This window comes from Oncorhynchus mykiss, chromosome 26, assembly GCF_013265735.2.
Source record: "Oncorhynchus mykiss isolate Arlee chromosome 26, USDA_OmykA_1.1, whole genome shotgun sequence".
NCBI lineage: Eukaryota > Metazoa > Chordata > Actinopteri > Salmoniformes > Salmonidae > Oncorhynchus > Oncorhynchus mykiss.
The window spans coordinates 29,477,764-29,500,113 of record NC_048590.1 but is presented as its reverse complement, the minus strand read 5'-3'; the positions used below and the strand labels follow the sequence as shown (position 1 = coordinate 29,500,113).

The window sequence follows — 22,350 nt, the reverse complement described above, 5'->3', positions numbered from 1 at the left end:
GGAACATTACAGCAGGAAGGCTGCATCTATGGAACAGAGGAGGAGGAAGACGAGTGTCCGAGCAGTGTAGTGTACAATGTTTGGGCCACCTGATATGGTTCACTTGTCTGATATCAGAGAGCCCTCATTTACCTATTAACCTGACCCTGTTAGCAGTCAGGACCATACATAATCTAGACAAACACAGGGAGAGAAGTGAGACAACAAATCCCAGAGATTAACCTTACACCCCTGGCTTGTGGACCACCAGGGAATGGGGCTGATGTCATGAGCCGTAGCCCAGTGCGTGTGCCCTTGGCTGGGTTGCCCATGCAGCCAGAGTCCCTGCAGGGAAATGGAGCCTCCACACCTGGGTGCCTCTATAAGAGCCTGTCACCACTCTATTAATCAGACTGTAACCTGGACACCAGGCCTGGGCTGAACAGTAACAGGACCCAGCGCTATGTGACACCTCATTACACTAAAGGTTTTATTCTCTCTCATCCCGGGAGTGACCACCCTCACCTCCCTAATATCACACTAGATATTATATTATACCCACCACATGCCTACCCTCCTCTGCTCCCTCTACTTCCCTTTTTTGCCAAGAGTGGCCACCCTCATCCCCAAATAACACACTCGCTAATCCCCCATGGTACCTTCCTACCCCATGCCCCCTCCCTGCCCTCCCAGAGAGCTCTGGCCCTAACAAGCCAGTCTAATAGGGCGGTGTAGTATTTTAGTGGGCCATCGTCCCCAGCAGCTGCCCCTATGCCCTCCTTGCGCCCACCCCCCTGACCCCCTTCCCCTTTCCGAGCCTGTGAAAGATGGGTCTGATCTATTATATTCCCCCCCCCCCCCCCCCCCCCCCCCCCCCCCCCATCCAAAGGCCAGCCCCCCCAGTAATGAACACAGATGATGCCACAGTAGAGGAATGGAACGCATAGAGGGAGAGCAGAGTGGAAATATATAGGACCAGATGCCTAGCACACACTGCCCTGTGTTCAGTCAGACCCTCCTCTCCTGCCTCATCTCATTCTCCCCACTGAGGGAAAATGGAGCAGACAGTAATGGCCGGTGTAATTCCAGGGTCCAAGCTGGACCTTCATATTTACAAGTGAATGTTTACATGGCCACAGAACAGTGCTGATGAGTGCTGAGGGTTTAGAGTTGCAGTGACTCCCTCAGATGAAAAGGCAGGGAATTATTACTGTAAATGTCCATGTTAAAACGTATAGCATATACAATAATTACACAATAACAAATGTGATTGTAATACAAATTGATTCTACATGTCTTTGCTTTCACAAACACATGAGAAGCTATAGTTTGGAGCATTTGTGGTTCCTAAAGACGTTACAAATGTATTGGAAACAAGTTATCAAGTCATGTTACATGCCATGGAACATGTTAGAATTGCAAATGGAAAATGTTCAATTTGTGAATTTCCAGTAGGGAGAGGTAATAAGCAACATTTGTGGCTCTATGCCAAAAACAAGGACGCATTTGGAGTGTAGTTAGTCTTCACTCCCCTGGGCAGTTGTTTCATCCTAGTGATTCAGGGCTCTGAACTACAGAGATGTCTTATTATACTCCCCACATTCCTCAACCTTTATAAACTTACTAACTAAATCATCTGCTGTTCCATAAAAGCACAATTAGAGAGAAGAGCTGTTTGCTCATACGATAATTTACTGCTTACATGCTCCCTGCGCTGCCTCAAACTTCCAGCTCTGTGTGCCATGGGAATGTGTGTGCATGTGTGTGTGTGTATGTGTGTGTGTGTGTGTGTGTGTGTGTGTGTGTGTGTGTGTGTGTGTGTGTGTGTGTGTGTGTGTGTGTGCAAGCATATGTGTGTAGAGAGAGAGACTGTTGGCCTTTCATAGCACCTGAGTCTCTGTGTACAGGACAAACAGTACAGTGATCTTTTGTAGCAGTGCACTGGTGCGAACTGGCAATGGCAGCTGTATCTCTGCCTCAAACAGTGTGAAACTGTGCCCCCATCCCTCATCCCACAGCTGGGCCACGCAGAGCCACATAGCCCCTGTCACCGCCTGCAGTCCTGGAGGAAACAAACGATGACAAAACCCATCCACTGTCAGGGTCATTCAAGAGCACTGTCTTCAGTGAGACAGATGAGAGAGAGCGAGGGAGAGCAAGAGAGAGTGAGACAGAGAGCCATTGCTTTGCCAATACAGCCCTTGAATTTAATTAAAAGAGAGAGATGGAGAGAGAGAGAGAGAGAGAGAGAGAGAGAGAGAGAGAGAGAGAGAGAGAGAGAGAGAGAGAGAGAGAGAGAGAGAGAGAGAGAGAGAGAGAGAGAGAGAGAGAGAGAGAGAGAGAGAGAGAGAGAGAGAGAGAGAGAGAGAGAGAGAGAGAGAGAGAGAGAGAGAGAGAGAGAGAGAGAGAGAGAGGCTATAATATGATGTGATGTGTGTGACCAGGTGTGTTGCTAGGTGTTTGATGTCCATTATATTTGAAGTGTCCCACTGGACTACATGTATGAGCTGTGTCATGGTGGGAATGCTGCCTGCCTGAATGTCAGGTGTCTCTCTGCTATCTTACTCTCTTCTACATTCCATCACTGAAGTGTGCCTTTGCTGTGTTCAAAGCCATGTCTATGTCTGTTATCCCAGGTGTGTTACATGTCTTGTCCAAATCAATGGAGACCACTCTGTTGGAGAGAGGTGAGGGTGACATGTGCAGGGGGGAGGGGACTGGGGTAGTGTGGGAGGGGGTGGGCATGGGAAGAAAAGGGGCTCCTTTGGTATGAGAGGACAGCGGGTTGAGGGTTAGGGTTGAATCCAGGATGTGGACATGAAGCTAGGGTTAGGGTTTTGGTTGAGGGTTAAGGTTGCACGGGGAGTTGGACAAGAAGCTACGGTTACGGTTAGAGTTGTGGTTGAGGCTAGGGTTGAACTGGGATGTGGACTTGAATCTAGTGTTAGGGGTTAGGGGACAGGGCTGGTCAGACAGAGAGGGTGTGGTAGAGAGCAGAAAGAGGGAGGTGTGATGCAGATTAAAGGCACCTGAAGGGCAGGGTGTGGGCGGAACATTCCTGCTATAACCACAAACGATACACCAGGGTGATTTCCATCCTTGGGGGGATCCCTGGAGCTCCCTGGGATGGACAGGGAATACTGGCATCACCATAGTATCCACACAGTTTTAAAAAGAGAAAACAGAACATCCTGCTTCATTTCACTCTATTGTGAAGGGTGGCAATATACAGTATTTGACCATGACTGTATACTATTGCTGTCCTGATATGACATATATTCCTCCAGCTATCTCAGCACAGTAACTCCAGTGTAGCTGCAGCGCTGCCTATCCAATGGCTAACAGTTAACCATAATCAGATCCAATCACATGCATGCACTTTATCAACAGATTGATTAAAACATTGACTAAGACAGCCCAGATAGAACATACAGTATGTAAGGGATAACCAATGAGGGGCTATGCGTTCTATGGAAAATAGTGAATGACGTGGAAGGTGTGCTCCACAACATGCTAGCGGAGTGGAACTGACCTTCCACAGAGTTGCATGCTTTTCCAGAGAACGCGTAGCCCCTCTTTGATTATCTCTTTTATACCATGACTATAATTTAACACATTTGCTGCTAAAAATGTGTTCATTTGCAGGTAGAAATGTGTTCAATCTCCACTGCAGTAGGTAGCAAGTTTACTAGATAGCTACAGTAGTTGCCTTGGTAACCAAACAAACAGACTTGCTAGTTTATCTAACTAAGCTTTTGTGGAAAATTTGATCCAAAGATTAAGGTAGAGTCTATTTAATTGTATAATAGAAAAATCTTCAATCAAGCAGCTGCATGGGAGATCTATCCCTGATTCCACAGGGAACAACTCAAAGAATAAATGGCTACATGTCTCTTAATAGGAGGTCATAATACAATCATGCTGTTTACGCAACAGATCTTTTCTAAGAGCAACAGTTCCAGAACACAATGGCCTTGTGTTAGGGTGTCGACATAACAGGAGTCTACGCAAGGCATAACATCACAGTTCAAAACAGAAAATGTTCCTTGAGAAGTTACAACAGCTCACCCCAAATTCTGCTACAATTAAACCATCAGTCCTAGCTTGCTATTAGGAAAATCGAAATCAACAATGCCAATATTGTTTTCAAAGCGACTTTTGCTTTCAAACATAGAACATGTAAGAATGAACTAAAGCCATTTAATTCTACCGTGCAAATATACCGTGCCTTATAGGGAAATAATACACGCTCTAAAATATCCTTCAGCCAATCAGAAACGAGTGGTATAAATGATTATATAGGAAAACAGATATTGCATTGGCAAATATGTGTGTGTGTGTATGTGTGTGTCTGTGTGTGTGTGTGTGTGTGTGTGTGTGTGTGTTTCTCTGGTTTATCCCCATTTTTCAACAGGGGAAAAAACACCCAGCAGCAACCTTAATGCTTTACCCACAACCAATCACCAGCTGGGATATTTACCACAGCAACAGGGGTGCTGCTGTAGGGAACACATAACAGAGAGAAGAGTGTGTGTGTGTGTGACATGCAGGTTGGCAGTCTAAAGTGATGTGAAAGTGTATAAACTGATATGAGACTCACCCGTATGGATTGCTGCTGGGTCTCTTGCTGCTGGTCCTGGAACGGCTGGACTTCAGCTCTCCACTCATGCTAATGTCTGTAAAGAACAACACAACCATAGTCAGGTGTGAAAAGGCATGGCACAGCATGGCATAACTCGCTCCAGCACTACGAATACCAGGCTGTTTCTGCTTTAACCAACCATATCTTCTCTGTTTTTACTCTAGCAATTGACTTTGTTGTTGTCTTCATGTGGCATGAAAACGACAGTGGTTGGCAGAAACAGACTGGCACCCATGCCGTCTATCTACACACTGACACTAACTGTGTCTCTGTTGGCACCAACTTAGCATCAGAAACAAACATGTCTGTACATCAAGAGACTCTTGTCACAGCACATTAGCTCACTGGCGTTGAGACACATGGCACTGGTCATTCCGACTTGCACACATATTTGCGCACGCACGCACGCACACACACACACGCACACACACACGCACACACACACACACACACACACATACACACACACACACACACACACACACACACACACACACACACACACACACACACACACACACACAAACAAATACACACTCACACAAACACACCATCCCCGTGGCTCAATTATACAGGAGCCATCTTGATTATTGCACATGCCAGAGCAGTTCTCCCTCTATGGCGTGTGAGAGGGGATGGTGGTTCAGAGAAGAGGGAAGAGAAGAGAGGCCATTCTAATATGGACAGATGGGAGAGGGGACTAAAGCGTGACTGAGCCGGCTGCAGAGAGAGAGAGATGTGATGGGGGAGTGTGCGTCTTTGTGGTTGTGGTGGGCTTGTATTATTATCATTGTGGGTACTGGAAAACCCCAAAAGTACCCACAAGGATGGTAAAACAAGGAAAATTCCCAGGTCCCCATGAGGACAAAGGCTATTTTAGATTTAGGGTTAGGATTACAATTAGGGTTAGAATCATGGTTAGGGGTTAGGTTTAGGTTTGGGGTAAGGTTTAGGGTTAGGATTTTAAATGAAAATACATTTTAGGTCCCCACAAGGATAGTGAAACATATGGTGTGTGTGTGTGTGTGTGTGTGTGTGTGTGTGTGTGTGTGTGTGTGTGTGTGTGTGTGTGTGTGTGTGTGTGTGTGTGTGTGTGTGTGTGTGTGTGTGTGTGTGTGTGTGTGTGTGTGTGTGCATTTGTGTAGGTTTGCCCTCCCCTTTTTATATCCTGACCAAGCCGGGCTCTCCCTGGTGGGGTTGGCAGGGTGGGTCAGGCTGGCAAAGTGGCAGTACTCTGGAGCTCAGGCCCAGGGCCGGCCTCGCCTCCCACAGTGACAGCATGTCTGATAAACGGAGCTGTGTTGCCTAATTGCCCTTCGTCTGTCACAGGGAAATGTATGGGCTCTCAGTCTGCAGAATTTTGACAACGCACCCCGCTGTCCACTGCCTCCTGTCCACATCCAGTGGCACACATTGGTCAACAACCACCTACAGACAGATACAGTATGCACAAACAAGTAAAGTATACACACTGCTGGTAGGAATATGCCTTGGTGAATGACATTTCTAACTATTTCATGTCTTCTGAAGAGACATTTAGAAGAGCATTTGAAACCACCCCCCAAGCCCACAGCTATACCCTATCAAAACGAAGTCAGAAGAAGCCATTAGTAGCATTGAGATGCATCACTATAACATTAACCCCACAGGCTTCAGTAGTGACTACAACAAGGCTGGGGAATAGTGTACTTCATGTTTTGTTTACTGAGCTAATCGATTACATGATAAAGCCTTTACAGACAGACAGACAGACAGACAGACAGTCAGACAGGCAGACAGGCAGACAGACAGACAGACAGACAGGCAGGCAGGCAGGCAGGCAGGCAGACAGACAGACAGACAGACAGACAGACAGACAGACAGACAGGCAGGCAGGCAGGCAGGCAGGCAGGCAGACAGACAGACAGACAGACAGACAGACAGACAGACAGACAGACAGACAGACAGACAGACAGACAGACAGACAGACAGACAGACAGACAGACAGGCAGACAGGCAGGCAGGCAGGCAGGCAGACAGACAGACAGACAGACAGACAGACAGACAGACAGACAGACAGACAGACAGACAGAGCCCACGCAACCTGCTCTACAGGGGACCAGCCTCAGGAGAGAGGGATGGCAATTCGATTTTCCTACTGCCTTCTCCATTGGAACACAAAGCAGGATGCCTCTCAACGCTAAAAAATACAACTACAAAGCTTTCAATGTCTGCAGGGGACAGAACATGATTAGTGTACCAACAATTTTGACTTTGCTGTTGATGTGTTCTTTTGTTTGGCTGTTTGAGATACTTTTCGACTCGTAAGCAACCTGACCAGTGGTGAGTGGGTGGTTTGAAGTACAGTAGACCAACATGGAGCCTAGAGGAAACCTATCACTCTCATGAACCTGGTTGTATAAGTGCAAATAACCAGCAGTATGTTGCTACATTTTCATTCAATTTCACATCTTGCAACTCTCACTGTCTCATCTCGCCATAACTCTGCACTACAGAAAACTCCTGTATAGTTTTTGATCATTTCAATGTTCTCATTTTGAGTGGGCAAGACTGCTCCCAAGCCACATGGTTCCGTATAGTTAAACCTAGAATAGTCAAAATGGGGAAGAAGAGGAGAAGATCTTCATGTCTCTGAGATGGGGGGGATGAGACAGGCTCTGAGCTGGGTGAATGAGACAGGCTCTGAGCTGGGTGAATGAGACAGGCTCTGAGCTGGGTGAATGAGACAGGCTCTGAGCTGGGGGAATGAGACAGGCTCTGAGCTGGGGGAATGAGACAGGCTCTGAGCTGGGGGAATGAGACAGGCTCTGAGCCGGGTGAATGAGACAGGCTCTGAGCTGGGGGAATGAGACAGGCTCTGAGCTGGGGGAATGAGACAGGCTCTGAGCTGGGGGAATGAGACAGGCTCTGAGCTGGGGGAATGAGACAGGCTCTGAGCTGGGTGAATGAGACAGGCTCTGAGCCGGGTGAATGAGACAGGCTCTGAGCTGGGGGAATGAGACAGGCTCTGAGCTGGGGGAATGAGACAGGCTCTGAGATGGGGGAATGAGACAGGATCTGAGCTGGGGGAATGAGACAGGCTCTGAGCTGGGAGAATGAGACAGGCTCTGAGATGGGGGGATGAGACAGGCTCTGAGCTGGGTGAATGAGACAGGCTCTGAGCTGGGGGAATGAGACAGGCTCTGAGCTGGGGGAATGAGACAGGTTCTGAGCTGGGGGGATGAGACAGGCTCTGAGCTGGGGGGATGAGACAGGCTCTGAGCTGGGTGAATGAGACAGGCTCTGAGCTGGGTGAATGAGACAGGCTCTGAGCTGGGGGAATGAGACAGGCTCTGAGCTGGGGAGATGAGACAGGCTCTGAGCTGGGGGAATGAGACAGGCTCTGAGCTGGGGGAATGAGACAGGCTCTGAGCTGGGGGGATGAGACAGGCTCTGAGCTGGGGGAACGAGACAGGCTCTGAGCTGGGGGAATGAGACAGGCTCTGAGCTGGGGGAATGAGACAAGCTCTGAGCTGGGGGAATGAGACAGGCTCTGAGCTGGGGGAACGAGACAGGCTCTGAGCTGGGGGAACGAGACAGGCTCTGAGCTGGGTGAATGAAACAGGCTCTGAGCTGGGGGAATGAAACAGGCTCTGAGCTGGGGGAACGAGACAGGTTCTGAGCTGGGGGAACGAGACAGGCTCTGAGCTGGGGGAATGAGACAGGCTCTGAGCTGGGGGAACGAGACAGGCTCTGAGCTGGGGGAATGAGACAAGCTCTGAGCTGGGGGAATGAGACAGGCTCTGAGCTGGGGGAATGAGACAGGCTCTGAGCTGGGGGAATGAGACAAGCTCTGAGCTGGGGGAATGAGACAGGCTCTGAGCTGGGGGAACGAGACAGGCTCTGAGCTGGGGGAACGAGACAGGCTCTGAGCTGGGGGAACGAGACAGGCTCTGAGCTGGGGGGATGAGACACGCTCTGAGCTGGGGGAACGAGACAGGCTCTGAGCTGGGGGAACGAGACAGGCTCTGAGCTGGGGGAACGAGACAGGCTCTGAACTGGATGAATACACGCATAACTGTAAGTCTCTTTGGATAAAAGTGTCTGCTAAAATGGCATATATTATTATATTCCCAGCTCCTGAACCATTAACATATTACCAAACCATATTCCCCGGCCCTGAGCAATCTACAGACAACCAAACCATCTTACCCACTCCTCAGCCATCTCAAAAATACCAAAAAGGCTGTGCTTACACAGGCAGCCCAGTTCTGATATTTTTGGGGGTTGGTCTTTTGACCAATCACATCAGATCTTCTCATATCAGATATTTTTCAGAACTGATCTGATTAGTCCAGAGAGCAATTAGGGGGGGGGGGGGGATCTGAATTGAGATACCTGTGTAAATGCAGAAAAAGTCTTCCCCACTCCTGAGCCATATACAGCAGACCACACTGCATGCGCCTCCCTCCGAGCGAGACCAACTGTCACTCATCAGGAGCTGCCAATCAGTGGGAGCACTATCTGGGCGCGTTCTGCTGCCAAGTCGGTAAATTGCATCAACAAATGATGAATTCCTGCCAGTTCACGCTGGGTTAAACAGAAGTGTTACAGTTGTCCACAAAAAAAAGGCTTCAAATTCAAATTGAACAAATAAATGTTTGGGGGAGTGTTGTGCTAATAATCGGCATCTACACGGGAGGTGTGAATTGCAGACAATTACCACGTGCCATGTGCTCAGATAGAAGCCGTAGCTATTAGCCTAAACAAACAAAACCATGTTTTAAAGTGGCACTCCAGTCAGCTTTTCACCTCATTTATCACCTGATTTACAAACAGTAGCGGTGCCTGGGTAAAATAACTAGGGAAGCCACGCCCCCCCATAACCTGTTAATTCATATGCCTTGCGACTGTGATATATAGGCCTAAAGGCCGAGACAATAAGAAGACACAGAGGCAGAATAAATTCAACCACACCTTTGTTTTTTTTCACAAAACCGGAGAGCAACCTCTGTCCAGTGAAGTCCACAAAGCATGTACAGTAACAGACAGTTACATGATGTACAGCATGGTCAAGCAAGTTAATATTTCCCACATTTTCGGACCACTAAATAACTATTGATTTAGAACCACAGAGAGTTACTGCAAGCCGCAAGGAAAACAGAAGCTGCCTCCCCTATTCCTGCACCATTTCAACTTCAACATTTCAACATCATCAAATCACCTACAGTATGCTTAGCCTAATACAGTGACAACAAAAAGATACCAAAAATAATTTTGTCCAATCAACATAAGCTAAATATGATGTGGCTGTCCATGGTTCTGATTTCTGTGCATGTGTGTTTGTGTGCATGAGCATCCGTGCAAGTAGAGAAACATGTTGACTCACCCTACTTGTAGAGAAACGCCAATGCCATCCTCCTCTCTTTCATGTTGAAGAAACGGTCTATGACTGTCATACAGTACAGTCGTGGCCAAAGGTTTTGAGAATGACACAAATATTAATTTTCACAAAGTTTGCTGCTTCAGTGTCTTCAGATATTTTTGTCAGATGTTACTATGGAATACTGAAGTATAATTACAAGCATTTCATAAGTGTCAAAGGCTTTTATTGACAATTACATGAAGTTGATGCAAAGAGTCAATATTTGCAGTGTTGACCCTTCTTTTTCAAGACCTCTGCAATCCGCCCTGGCATCCTGTCAATTAACTTCTGGAACACACCTGACTGATGGCAGCCCATTCTTGCATAATCAATGCTTGGAGTTTGTCAGAATTTGTGGGTTTGTGTTTGTCCACCCGCCTCTTGAGGAATGACCACATGTTCTCAATGGGATTAAGGTCTGGGGAGTTTCCTGGCCATGGACCCAAAATATTGATGTTTTGTACCCCGAGCCACTTAGTTATCACTTTTGCCTTATGGCAAGGTGCTCCATCATGCTGGAAAAGGCATTGTTCATCACCAAACTGTTCCTGGATGGTTGGGAGAAGTTGCTCTTGGAGGATGTGTTGGTACCATTCTTTATTCATGGCTGTGTTCTTAGGCAAAATTGTGAGTGAGTCCACTCCCTTGGATGAGAAGCAACCCCACACATGAATGGTCTCAGGATGCTTTACTGTTGGCATGACACAGGACTGATGGTAGCGCTCACCTTGTCTTCTCTGGACAAGCTTTTTTCCGGATGCCCCAAACAATCGGAAAGGGGATTCATCAGAGAAAATGACTTTGCCCCAGTCCTCAGCAGTCCAATCCCTGTACCCTTTTCAGAATATCAGTCGGTCCCTGATGTTTTTCCTTGAGAGAAGTGGCTTCTTTGCTGCCCTTCTTGACACCAGGCCATCCTCCAAAAGTCTTCGCCTCACTGTGCGTGCAGATACACTCACACCTGCCTGCTGCCATTCCTGAGCAAGCTCTGTACTGGTGGTGCCCCGATCCCGCAGCTGAATCAATTTTAGGAGACGGTCCTGGCGGTTGCTGGACTTTCTTAGGTGCCCTGAGGCCTTCTTCACAACAATTGAACCACTCTCCTTGAAGTTCTTGATGATCCGATAAATGGTTGATTTAGGTGCAATCTTACTGGCAGCAATATCCTTGCATGTGAATCCCTTTTTGTGCAAAGCAATGATGACGGCACGTGTTTCCTTGCAGGCAACCTTGGTTGACAGAGGAAGAACAATGATTCCAAGCACCACCCTCCTTTGGAAGCTTCCAGTCTGTTATTTGAACTCAATCAGCATGACAGAGGGATCTCCAGCCTTGTCCTCGTCAACACTCACACCTGTGTTAACAAGAAAATCACTGACATGATGTCAGCTGTTCCTTTTGTGGCAGGGCTTAAATCCAGTGGAAATATTTTTTTGAGATTCAGTTAATTTGCATGACAAAGAGTGACTTTGCAATTAATTGCAATTCATCCGATCACTCTTCATAACATTCTGGAGTATATGCAAATTGCCATCATACAAACTGAGGCAGCAGACTTTGAGAGAATTAATATTTGTGTCTGTTAAGGGATTTTTTTTTTTTATCAATAATGACTAATTATGTATACATTTCAATCAGGACTGACTAATAAGAATACTATTATGTTACTGTATATATGTATGAATTTTCTTTTAATCCTAGTACTGAATATAATGTGTGTAAATATAATCAAGAATTAGAACAATGACTGTCTGTTCCTTGGTAGAAATGAATTAACTATATCGGCAGACTGGCTAGAATGCTTATCTACACAGGCAGGCCTTGGCTAGGTCGTAAATTATCTAAATTAGGATAGATGATGTGGGAAGGGTTGAGAACTATACAGACTTTGTACCAGTGTCAAGAAGAGACGGGTCAGTTCGAAAACTAATGACGTCATTTTCAGTTTATAACCTGTGGTAAACTGTATCATATTCAGTACTCTCGAGAATAAACACTGCTGGTTGATTTTGAGACTGGTCTCTGTCCATTTTATGCAAATAAGAGTCTTACAAATTCTTAGGAATTGACAGAGTGTTTAATTTTAATTGGGTATTAAAACATAGAGGAATTTAATTCCTCAAAACTTTTGGCCACGACTGTACATGCTTTTATTTTTTGTTGTCCTAGGCTACCTGGCTAAAATGCTTGCTCACTAGCCTAACTTCCTTTCATGGGCAACTTTAGCTAGTTAACATTAACCTTCTACAACTAGCTACATGTTGAACTTCCATTCTCTCAGGCCAGGGGCACAACAATGTATGAATTAATGGTTGAATCAGAATCACCATTATAATCATTGGCCAGTATGGAGAATTAATGAAAACCACAAGTCCATATCCCTATCTCCATCCAAGGCTAATTTAGGAAAGAGACAAATTTAGCTAGCTGGATAGCTAGCCACTGGAAGATTAAAAAAACACAACAATTTTCTGTCAATTACTTTCAATGGGATTTGATAGGAGGGAAGCCAGCTGGCTTCCCTTGATACTTTTTTGGTGTGCCAGAACCATTCACAGTTGAGCTCACTCAGTATAGCTCAATGCGGTTTCGCAAATTTTGTATACTATTTTTGTCAAGGGGGGCCAGACGCACGCTGGCTTCCCTTGCCTTCAATGCTACGGAAGGCAACAATGTCATACTTTTTTGGACCAGACAGCATCAGATAGATGGCCTACACATATAGAGACATAGGCGCGCTTTCTCCTGTGATGTACATTCAGCCTCTTGCGAATTGAAGGAAAATTATGAAACACAGAGAGACGAAAGATCTATCTTTTTTTCTTGATGCATTTTTTTTTAGGGGAAGCCTGGCTTCCCTTGGCATCCATTAATACGCACCACTGTTTACAAAACAAAAGGCACATCTCAATAGGTGGTCCAGGTAAGTCATGACATTGCAGTGGTGGGGTGGGGCATTCCTCTTTTGTCTCTACTGCTCCTCAAGCAAGGGGTAGGCCGATGACATCACGGGTTCCCATCAGAACAACTCATTGAATGCCCTACTCCTTGAAGTTTACAGTTGTGTCTAAAAAGCACAATTTTACTCAAAAAATTATGTTTTACCCTTTAGTGTCTGCACTTTACAGTACAGTGCCTTGCGAAAGTATTCGGCCCCCTTGAACTTTGCGACCTTTTGCCACATTTCAGGCTTCAAACATAAAGATATAAAACTGTATTTTTTTGTGAAGAATCAACAACAAGTGGGACACAATCATGAAGTGGAACGACATTTATTGGATATTTCAAACTTTTTTAACATATCAAAAACTGAAAAATTGGGCGTGCAAAATTATTCAGCCCCCTTAAGTTAATACTTTGTAGCGCCACCTTTTGCTGCGATTACAGCTGTAAGTCGCTTGGGGTATGTCTCTATCAGTTTTGCACATCGAGAGACTGACATTTTTTCCCATTCCTCCTTGCAAAACAGCTCGAGCTCAGTGAGGTTGGATGGAGAGCATTTGTGAACAGCAGTTTTCAGTTCTTTCCACAGATTCTCGATTGGATTCAGGTCTGGACTTTGACTTGGCCATTCTAACACCTGGATATGTTTATTTTTGAACCATTCCATTGTAGATTTTGCTTTATGTTTTGGATCATTCTCTTGTTGGAAGACAAATCTCCGTCCCAGTCTCAGGTCTTTTGCAGACTCCATCAGGTTTTCTTCCAGAATGGTCCTGTATTTGGCTCCATCCATCTTCCCATCAATTTTAACCATCTTCCCTGTCCCTGCTGAAGAAAAGCAGGCCCAAACCATGATGCTGCCACCACCATGTTTGACAGTGGGGATAGTGTGTTCAGTGTGATGAGCTGTGTTGCTTTTACGCCAAACATAACGTTTTGCATTGTTGCCAAAAAGTTAAATTTTGGTTTCATCTGACCAGAGCACCTTCTTCCACATGTTTGGTGTGTCTCCCAGGTGGCTTGTGGCAAACTTTAAACAACACTTTTTATGGATATCTTTAAGAAATGGCTTTCTTCTTGCCACTCTTCCATAAAGGCCAGATTTGTGCAATATACGACTGATTGTTGTCCTATGGACAGAGTCTCCCACCTCAGCTGTAGATCTCTGCAGTTCATCCAGAGTGATCATGGGCCTCTTGGCTGCATCTCTGATCAGTCTTCTCCTTGTATGAGCTGAAAGTTTAGAGGGACGGCCAGGTCTTGGTAGATTTGCAGTGGTCTGATACTCCTTCCATTTCAATATTATCGCTTGCACAGTGCTCCTTGGGATGTTTAAAGCTTGGGAAATCTTTTTGTATCCAAATCCGGCTTTAAACTTCTTCACAACAGTATCTCGGACCTGCCTGGTGTGTTCCTTGTTCTTCATGATGCTCTCTGCGCTTTTAACGGACCTCTGAGACTATCACAGTGCAGGTGCATTCATACGGAGACTTGATTACACACAGGTGGATTGTATTTATCATCATTAGTCATTTAGGTCAACATTGGATCATTCAGAGATCCTCACTGAACTTCTGGAGAGAGTTTGCTGCACTGAAAGTAAAAGGGCTGAATAATTTTGCACACCCAATTTTTCAGTTTTTGATTTGTTAAAAAAGTTTGAAATATCCAATAAATGTCGTTCCACTTCATGATTGTGTCCCACTTGTTGTTGATTCTTCACAAAAAAATACAGTTTTATATCTTTATGTTTGAAGCCTGAAATGTGGCAAAAGGTCGCAAAGTTCAAGGGGGCCGAATACTTTCGCAAGGCACTGTTTTTTTCATTTTTTTTATTTTACCTTTATTTAACCAGGCAAGTCAGTTAAGAACAAATTCTTATTTTCAATGACGGCCTGGGAACAGTGGGTTAACTGCCTGTTCAGGGGCAGAACGACAGATTTGTTTGTACCTTGTCAGCTCGGGGGTTTGAACTCACAACCTTCCGGTTACTAGTCCAACGCTCTAACCACTAGGCTACCCTGCCGCCCTGCCACTGTATTTATACTAGGGATATCACTTTAACAGTAAACGTTCCTACATTTCTGGAGGATGTCTTTAAAATGTATGTGCATCCAGGTGTACTTATGTGGGTGAGTCAACTTATTTGAATGATATTATTTCCCTTTCCTGCAGTCAAATGACCAAATCGCCCTCTAGCGGCTTCATGGGTGGAATATTATTCATATTTTTCATAAATCCATAATTAATATGGTGTTTCTATATCAAAAAGTTTTGTTATATTTCAGTCTTCTGTGATGCATATAAAGTCTAATATTGGGATGCATCTCAAAATGTAATACACTTCAACTGTATATCTGACATGGTACAGGTGTGTTATTTTGTTTAAGACCATAACCATCTGTGTGAGGTGTATACTTTTGTTTCAAAGTAGATTTGCCAAGAAACACTGTGAGCCTGATTTAGCCCACTGCAGTTTAACAAAGTGTGCTCCATTAGAAGTAGAAATATTTTTTTACATAAAACTTTATTACATAAAACAAAATATGTAATCATTTTAAAACTACAGGAAATAGATTGACTGCTATGTTAAACAACTGCAGTCATGGCTGCTTTGGTTGTCAACAGCCTTGTGGCTGTTGTAATATTTTGACTGTAGAAAAACCATGTCTCTTAAAATACGTCCTCCAGTGATTTATTTTACTTTTCCTGTTGAAGATAAAAGTTGCCCCTGATCGCCTTCTCACTTCCGTCTCTGCATTTAGCTATTCAGATATTCTGTATCTTTATTGATTTTGTAAGAACAGACATTGCAATGTTTTCAGCTGATGGCAACCTACAATGGTGTTATGCAAAGTGTGCTTGTCAAACATGATGTGAGTATTTTTGCCTTCCATAACCAATGCTACGATGAGAACATGTACTATATATAAATGGCTTGTAACAGAGTCAAATGCAATATGACAATACAACTCAATTGGTTTCAAGGAACAACAACAATAACAGGGAGAGATGAAAGGAAACGAAAGCAATACAATGCAATTAGCTTTCCCACTGTGATCTCAATCCAAACACATTCCAGGATGCCTCTCAACACTAAAAACATCTAAAACACTACCACAAAGCTTTTAATGTCTGCTGGGGATAGAACAGGACTAGAGTGACAAGAGTGACCATTTTTGACACGTATGTGTTCTGTTGTTGTTGTCTAAATGGCAGGCTTCCAGAGGAGGCATTAGCACTATGGGGGTGGAAGAGCATTTTGTGTTGAGGGGTCTGTGAACAGAGGACCCACCTGCACAGAGGACATACACAGATTGAGAGTCTATTAAGAGAAAACATGGGAGGATGCTAACAGACTCAAAGGGACTCAAAGTGGTCACATACACATACATGGATGAGGCTATAGGACCGTCACCACAGTGCAGCCAGTGCACACACGAGTTGGCCAGGCACCTTGAGCAGATTAGTCAACCCAGAGTCAGGATGTGGGATGGACACACAAACACGTGTAGGGTTGCAAAATTACGGTTAATTTCCCAAAATTCTGTGGTTTTGCAGAAATTCCAGGTTGAAAGATTCTTGAAATCAGGAGAGAATAAGCAGAAATTCCGGAAACCTCCAACCATGATTTAAAAAAGTTCCTAGGATTTTTCAAGCCTACACAGATTCGTGCTTTATAACATGAACACAGGTCTACAGTAAAAAACAAACAGTCATCGACAAGATGTTCTATGCATATTTTTCTATTTAATTCCTTATGGAATTTCTGATTAGAGTACAACAGCAGGGGTAGGAATTAACTATTGTAAGAAACACTAACTCCACTTTTTCAACCCCACTATTGATGTAACATGGAAAACACACAAATTCCAATTCAGTTCCTAATCTGACAAAATGAACAATGCATTGACCTCGATTCTGATTATCCCTTGTTCATGAGTTTATCTCCACAATCTCTGTGTTGAAGTCTGTGAACAGATGACAGAGGCCAGAAAGGGTGGAGGACTCGGTATAGAATCCCATCAACCACGAAACCAGTAAACTGAAACAGAGATGCGTCATCAAACAAGCGGCTGCAGCCAGTGACTGTCTGTCAGTGTGACCAAAACCAAGGTCACATGAAATGAGTTGTAATCATAACCACAGGATTATAAATCTATAATCCCTACTGCCGTGTTCTGACTGACTGTTGGCTCCTGCCTCTCCCACCGACCTCTACTCTGCCTCACCACCAGCTATGGTAAATGTTCATATCTAAAGCCAGTTTAATCACATTACCTGGAAGAGAGGAGGATATGCATAAGCAAAAACATCCTACTTGGAATTAGGCTTTGTTTTTTATTAGTATTTTACTCAGGCAAATACTGTGACCTCTTAAACCCGGATTCAAGCCCCCGATGTGGAAAATATGATGTAACGAGAGCAATGAGCTGTGGAGTGGAGTGGAGTGACATTTTGGCAGTTTTGTGCGCTCCAGGAACAGATGAATTGTGGGGGATCCTGCACAGCGTGGAGCCCTGTGTGTTTTTGGCAAGTGGCACCGCCTATCACACACACAAGGCTGGCATTCTGCAGTGGCAGAGTGGGTCGTTTGTCAAACGGGACTGTTAAAGCACAGCCCACCTGCCTGTTCACATCATGCTGACACACAATGCAACGTCTCTACCATCGTGCTGTTCTCAGATCTGACTTCCTGGATCACTCCCATCTGCTTTCTCTGACAGGAGTCCTGGTCCATTTGATCTCAGATCAGAGTCTGCTGACAGGGTTCTTACTGACGATATCACAAGCTGAGCAACCACCAACATCACTGTCATAAAAATAGGCCTAACAAAGCAGCATGACGGGGAGTGGGCGTGAGAGGGAGAGAGAGGACGGAGAAAAAGACGGGGGAGAGACAGTTGAAAGAGAGAGAAAGGGGAGTAAAGGGAGAGAGAGAGTATAGGTTAGAAAGACAGTAGAGAAGGTACATCACAGCAATCCTGACAGTTAAAAGAGAGAGAAAGGGGGAGAGAGAGAGAGAGAGAGAGAGAGAGAGAGAGATAGTATAGGTTAGAAAGGTATATCACAGCGATCTTGACAGTTGCATTATTGCCCTTACAAAACATCACATTAAAAAATCACATTAAAAAAACTTTTCAGACACGTGTGAACAAATCACATGAATTGTTTATTATTTTGACATTTTCATGGTTTTCGGACATGAGTAACACATTGACGGCCACATTTTCAGGTTAGCCTACTGTAACTATAAATGTCTTCTTATGTCATCAAAGAAAGTGTGCATGTTCAAGATAGCAATGCAAAGTTCGCAGGTCTGTTGAGATCTTCACAATTTTTTAAATAATCTGTGCAGAATCTTGAACAGCATTGATCACTTGTGCTAAGCCTATGTACTTTTAATGTAATCTCAACTACAATCCAGGTCATTTGGTTGTGCTGTTAGTTGAAGTACAGTGATGACACATTAAGTTGTTGTATAAATACAAAACACCTGACATTGTATTCCCATTTGAACTGTGTTGTGCTTTTAAATGGTTGAAAGCGCAGTGATAACACATTTAGATGATAACTAAACCAGGAATATGACATTCTTTTTACATTGGAATTTGGTTGAGCCTTTAGATGGTTGAAAGCATAGTAATTACACAAGTAATTCAACAAACGTCAGCCTGTCTTTTTTAGTGGGTAAATAAAGGTTGAAATTTCTCAACCAAATGTGACATGGTGTGCCCAGTGGGGACGTACCACAGCCTCTATTCTATTGTCTCCTCTTTTATCATTTATGTTAATTGAGATTCAATAAATAACACTTCCATTTTTCCATAGAATAGCCCCAGCTATTTCCCTAGTGTTGAACGTAGTCAATCAGTCAGTCAATCAGTCAATCAATCAGTCAGTCAGTCAGTCAGTCAACCAGTCAGTCAATTAGTCAGTCAGTCAATCAGTCAGTTAGTCTGTCAGTCAGCTCACAAAGAGACAGGGAGCCATGGGCACACACACACACACACACATTGGCTCAGGGGCATGGCAGCGCAGCATACACAAAGAGCAGAACCACTGAAGCGGCTGAGTTTCTGATACAAGCTGCCTGGCCGTACCTCTCTCACCGCATTCTTAGACATACTTCATTCAACGTTCCATATTACTTTTTCTAGTAATATACATGTATACTGTATGCTGTAAGGACACCGCACACTCTGCCCTCTGAGAGCTTCAGAGAGATATTAGCCGTGTAGGTCTCTCCCTGGTGTGAAGGGTGGACCAGTCTCAGGGGTCTGTCTGGTGAGCCTGCTGGTGCTGCTGTGTTTATTTATTCATACCACCTCTTCTCTAATGGATCTACTCTAACAGCTCTCACTACATACACCCTTACAAAAAAGCGTCGTACGGGTTAGGGGAGGGTTTAGCCGGGGTAGGCCGTCATTGTAAAATAAGATTTTTTTCTGTTTGCAATGTTTCTACTGGTTGGAATTAGGGTGACCAAATCTTGAAAACCCAAATGCAGGACATTGGGGGGGGGGGGGGCAGGTTAATGGATCACACTGAAATGGCGACATGGTTCTGCTGTATGAAGGTCACTTCCTATTAAAGGGGCAATCCACAGTTGCTACATAAATGTTTGGACTTATAAATGAATGATATGTACCCATTGATTCTTGAAGAATATAGGAGTATACAGAGCCTTCAGAAAGTATTCACATTCCTTGACTTTTTTTCACATCTTGTTGTGTTGCAGCCTGCATTTAAAATGGATTCCATTGAGATTCTTTTTGTCACTGGCCTTCACACAATACCCCATAATGTCAGTGGAATTATGTTTAAAAATGTGCTTTAATTTAAAGCTGAAATGTCTTTAGTCAATAAGTTTTCAACCCCGTTGTTAAAGCCAGTTGTGGAAAAATACTTAAGTAAAGATACCTTAATCGAAAGCGAAAGTTATCTAGTAAAATACTACTTGAGTAAAAGTCTAAAAGTATTTGGTTTTAAATATACCTAAGTATCAAAAGTAAATGTAATTGCTCAAATTTAATTAAGTATCAAATTTCAAATTCCTTATATTAAGCAAAACAGATGGCATGATTTTGAAAATTCATTTGTATTTACGGATAGCCAGGGGCACACTCTAACACTCAGACATCATTTACAAACATAGTACTTTTTTATTTAGTGAGTCTGTCAGATCAGAGGCAGTAGAGATGGCCAGGGATATTCTCTTGATAAGTGTGTGAATTGGACCATCCTGTCCTGCTAAGCATTCAAATATTAACTAGTACTTTTGGGTGTCAGGGAAAATGTATGGAGTAAAAGTACATTATTTTCTTTAGGAATGTAGCAAAATAAAAGTTGTAAAAAATATTAATAGTAATGAAAAGTACAGACAGATACCACCCAACAACTGCTTAATTAGTACTTTAAAGTACTTTTACTTAAGTACTTTACACCACTGGTTATGGCAAGCCTAAATAAAGTTCAGGAGTAAAAATGTGCACATAATAAGTTGCATGGACTCCATAAGTTGCATGGACTCCCGCTTTGTGCAATAATAGTGTTTAACATGACCTTTGAATGACTACCGCATCTCTGTACCGCACACATACAATTATCTATAAGGTCCCTCAGTCGATTAGTGCTTTTCAAACACAGAATCACCAACAAAGACCAGGGAGGTTGTCCAATGCCTCATAAAGAAGGGCACCTATTGGTAAATGGGTAAAACATTTTAAAGCAGACATTGAACATCCCTTTGAGCATGGTGAAGTTATAAATTACACTTTATATGGTGTGTCAATACACCCAGTCACTACAAAGATACATGCGTCCTTCCTAACTCAGTTGCCGGAGAGGAAGGAAACTGCTCAGGGACTTCACCATTAGGTCAATGATGACTTTAAAACAGTTACAGAGTTGAATGGCTGTGATAGTAGAAAACTGAGGATGGATCAACAACATTGTAGTAACTCCACAATACTAACCTAAATGACAGAGTGAAAAGAATGAAGCCTGTACAGAATGAAAATATTCCAAAACATACATTCTATTAGCAATAAGGCACTAATGTAAAACTTAAAAAACTGTGGCAAAGAAATTAACTTCATGTCCTGAATACAAAGTGTTATGTTTTGGGCAAATGCAACACGACACATGACTGAGTACAACTCTTCATATTTTCAAGCATGGTGGTGGTTGCATCCTGTTATGGGTATGCTTGTCATCAGCAATGATTAGGGAGTTTTGTGGGGGAATGAAAAGAAATGGAATAGAGTTAAGCACAAGCAGAATCGTAGATTAAAAACTGTCTCAGTCTGCTTTCCAACAGACACTGAGAGACAAATTCACCTTTCAGCAGGAAAATAACCTTAAACACAAGGTCAATATATATGCAGGAGTTGCTTACCAAGACGGCATTGAATGTTCCTGAGTGGCGTAGTTACAGTCTTGACTTAAATCGGTTTGAAAATATCTGACAAGACTTGGCTGTCTAGCAAAGATCAACACCCAACTTGACAGATCTTGAAGAACTTAAAAAAGAAGAATGTGCAAAAATGGTACAATCCAGGTGTGCAAAGCTCTTAGAGACTTACCCAGAAGAATTCACAGCTGTAATCACTGCCGAATTTGATTTTGACATGGATCGGCTCAGTGTGAATAATTATGGGGTGTGAATACTTATGTAAGTTAGATATTTGTATATTTCATTTTCAATACATTTGCAAATATTTCTAAAAACATGTTTTCACTTTGTCATTATGGGCATAGGTTATTATATGACAGATCTTTTTTTAAATATTGAATCAATTTTGAATTCAGGCTATTACACAACAAAATGTGGAATAAGTCAAGGGGTTTGAATACTTTTTGAAGGCACTGTAAATTCATTCTTAGTTCAGCTATCGTACCCCATTTGAACCCAAAATCTAAGCTTGATATACTCCAATGTTTGTAAACAAAGTAAATGTAAACAACCACTGTATAGCCTAAAAATGATATATGTTGATATCATGGATGGTCAGTCCTTGCGCCCAACAGTGTATTCTATGGATTTGAGAGTGGTTGCATTTCTCCAGCCCCATCCCTCATCTTTCACTGTAATTGTGCGGGGGAGAACACTTTGTTAAGGTTTCAATTAAGGACTGCCACTTTAAACACCTTTAATAGACTAATGGTGTTATTATATGGTATAATACTATAGTGAGTGAGTTACGCTTGTGCCATTAATATCAAGCAAAACTTCTGAAGTCGACAACAACATTCTTAGTAATGCAAACACAAACAATGATATTGAGAGCAAAATAAAAAATGAATTGTAAATGGATACAAAAAAAACATTTGCAGTGAAACATTTGTTATGACAACGCAATTCAATAAAACGGCTCCC

The 22,350-nt window shown here is 43.5% G+C and overlaps 1 protein-coding gene across 2 annotated transcripts in view; it reads right to left on the bottom strand.

The window, feature by feature from the left end:
- The window catches only part of LOC110506592 (RNA-binding Raly-like protein), a 69,301-nt gene that overhangs the window by 36,751 nt on the left and 10,200 nt on the right, over positions 1–22,350 (bottom strand). For both annotated transcript variants that reach the window (XM_036963610.1, XM_036963611.1), the window contains exon 2: positions 4,580–4,655. In XM_036963610.1, coding sequence (XP_036819505.1) covers positions 4,580–4,655 — 76 coding nt within the window. The remainder of the gene's footprint in view (positions 1–4,579; positions 4,656–22,350) is intronic.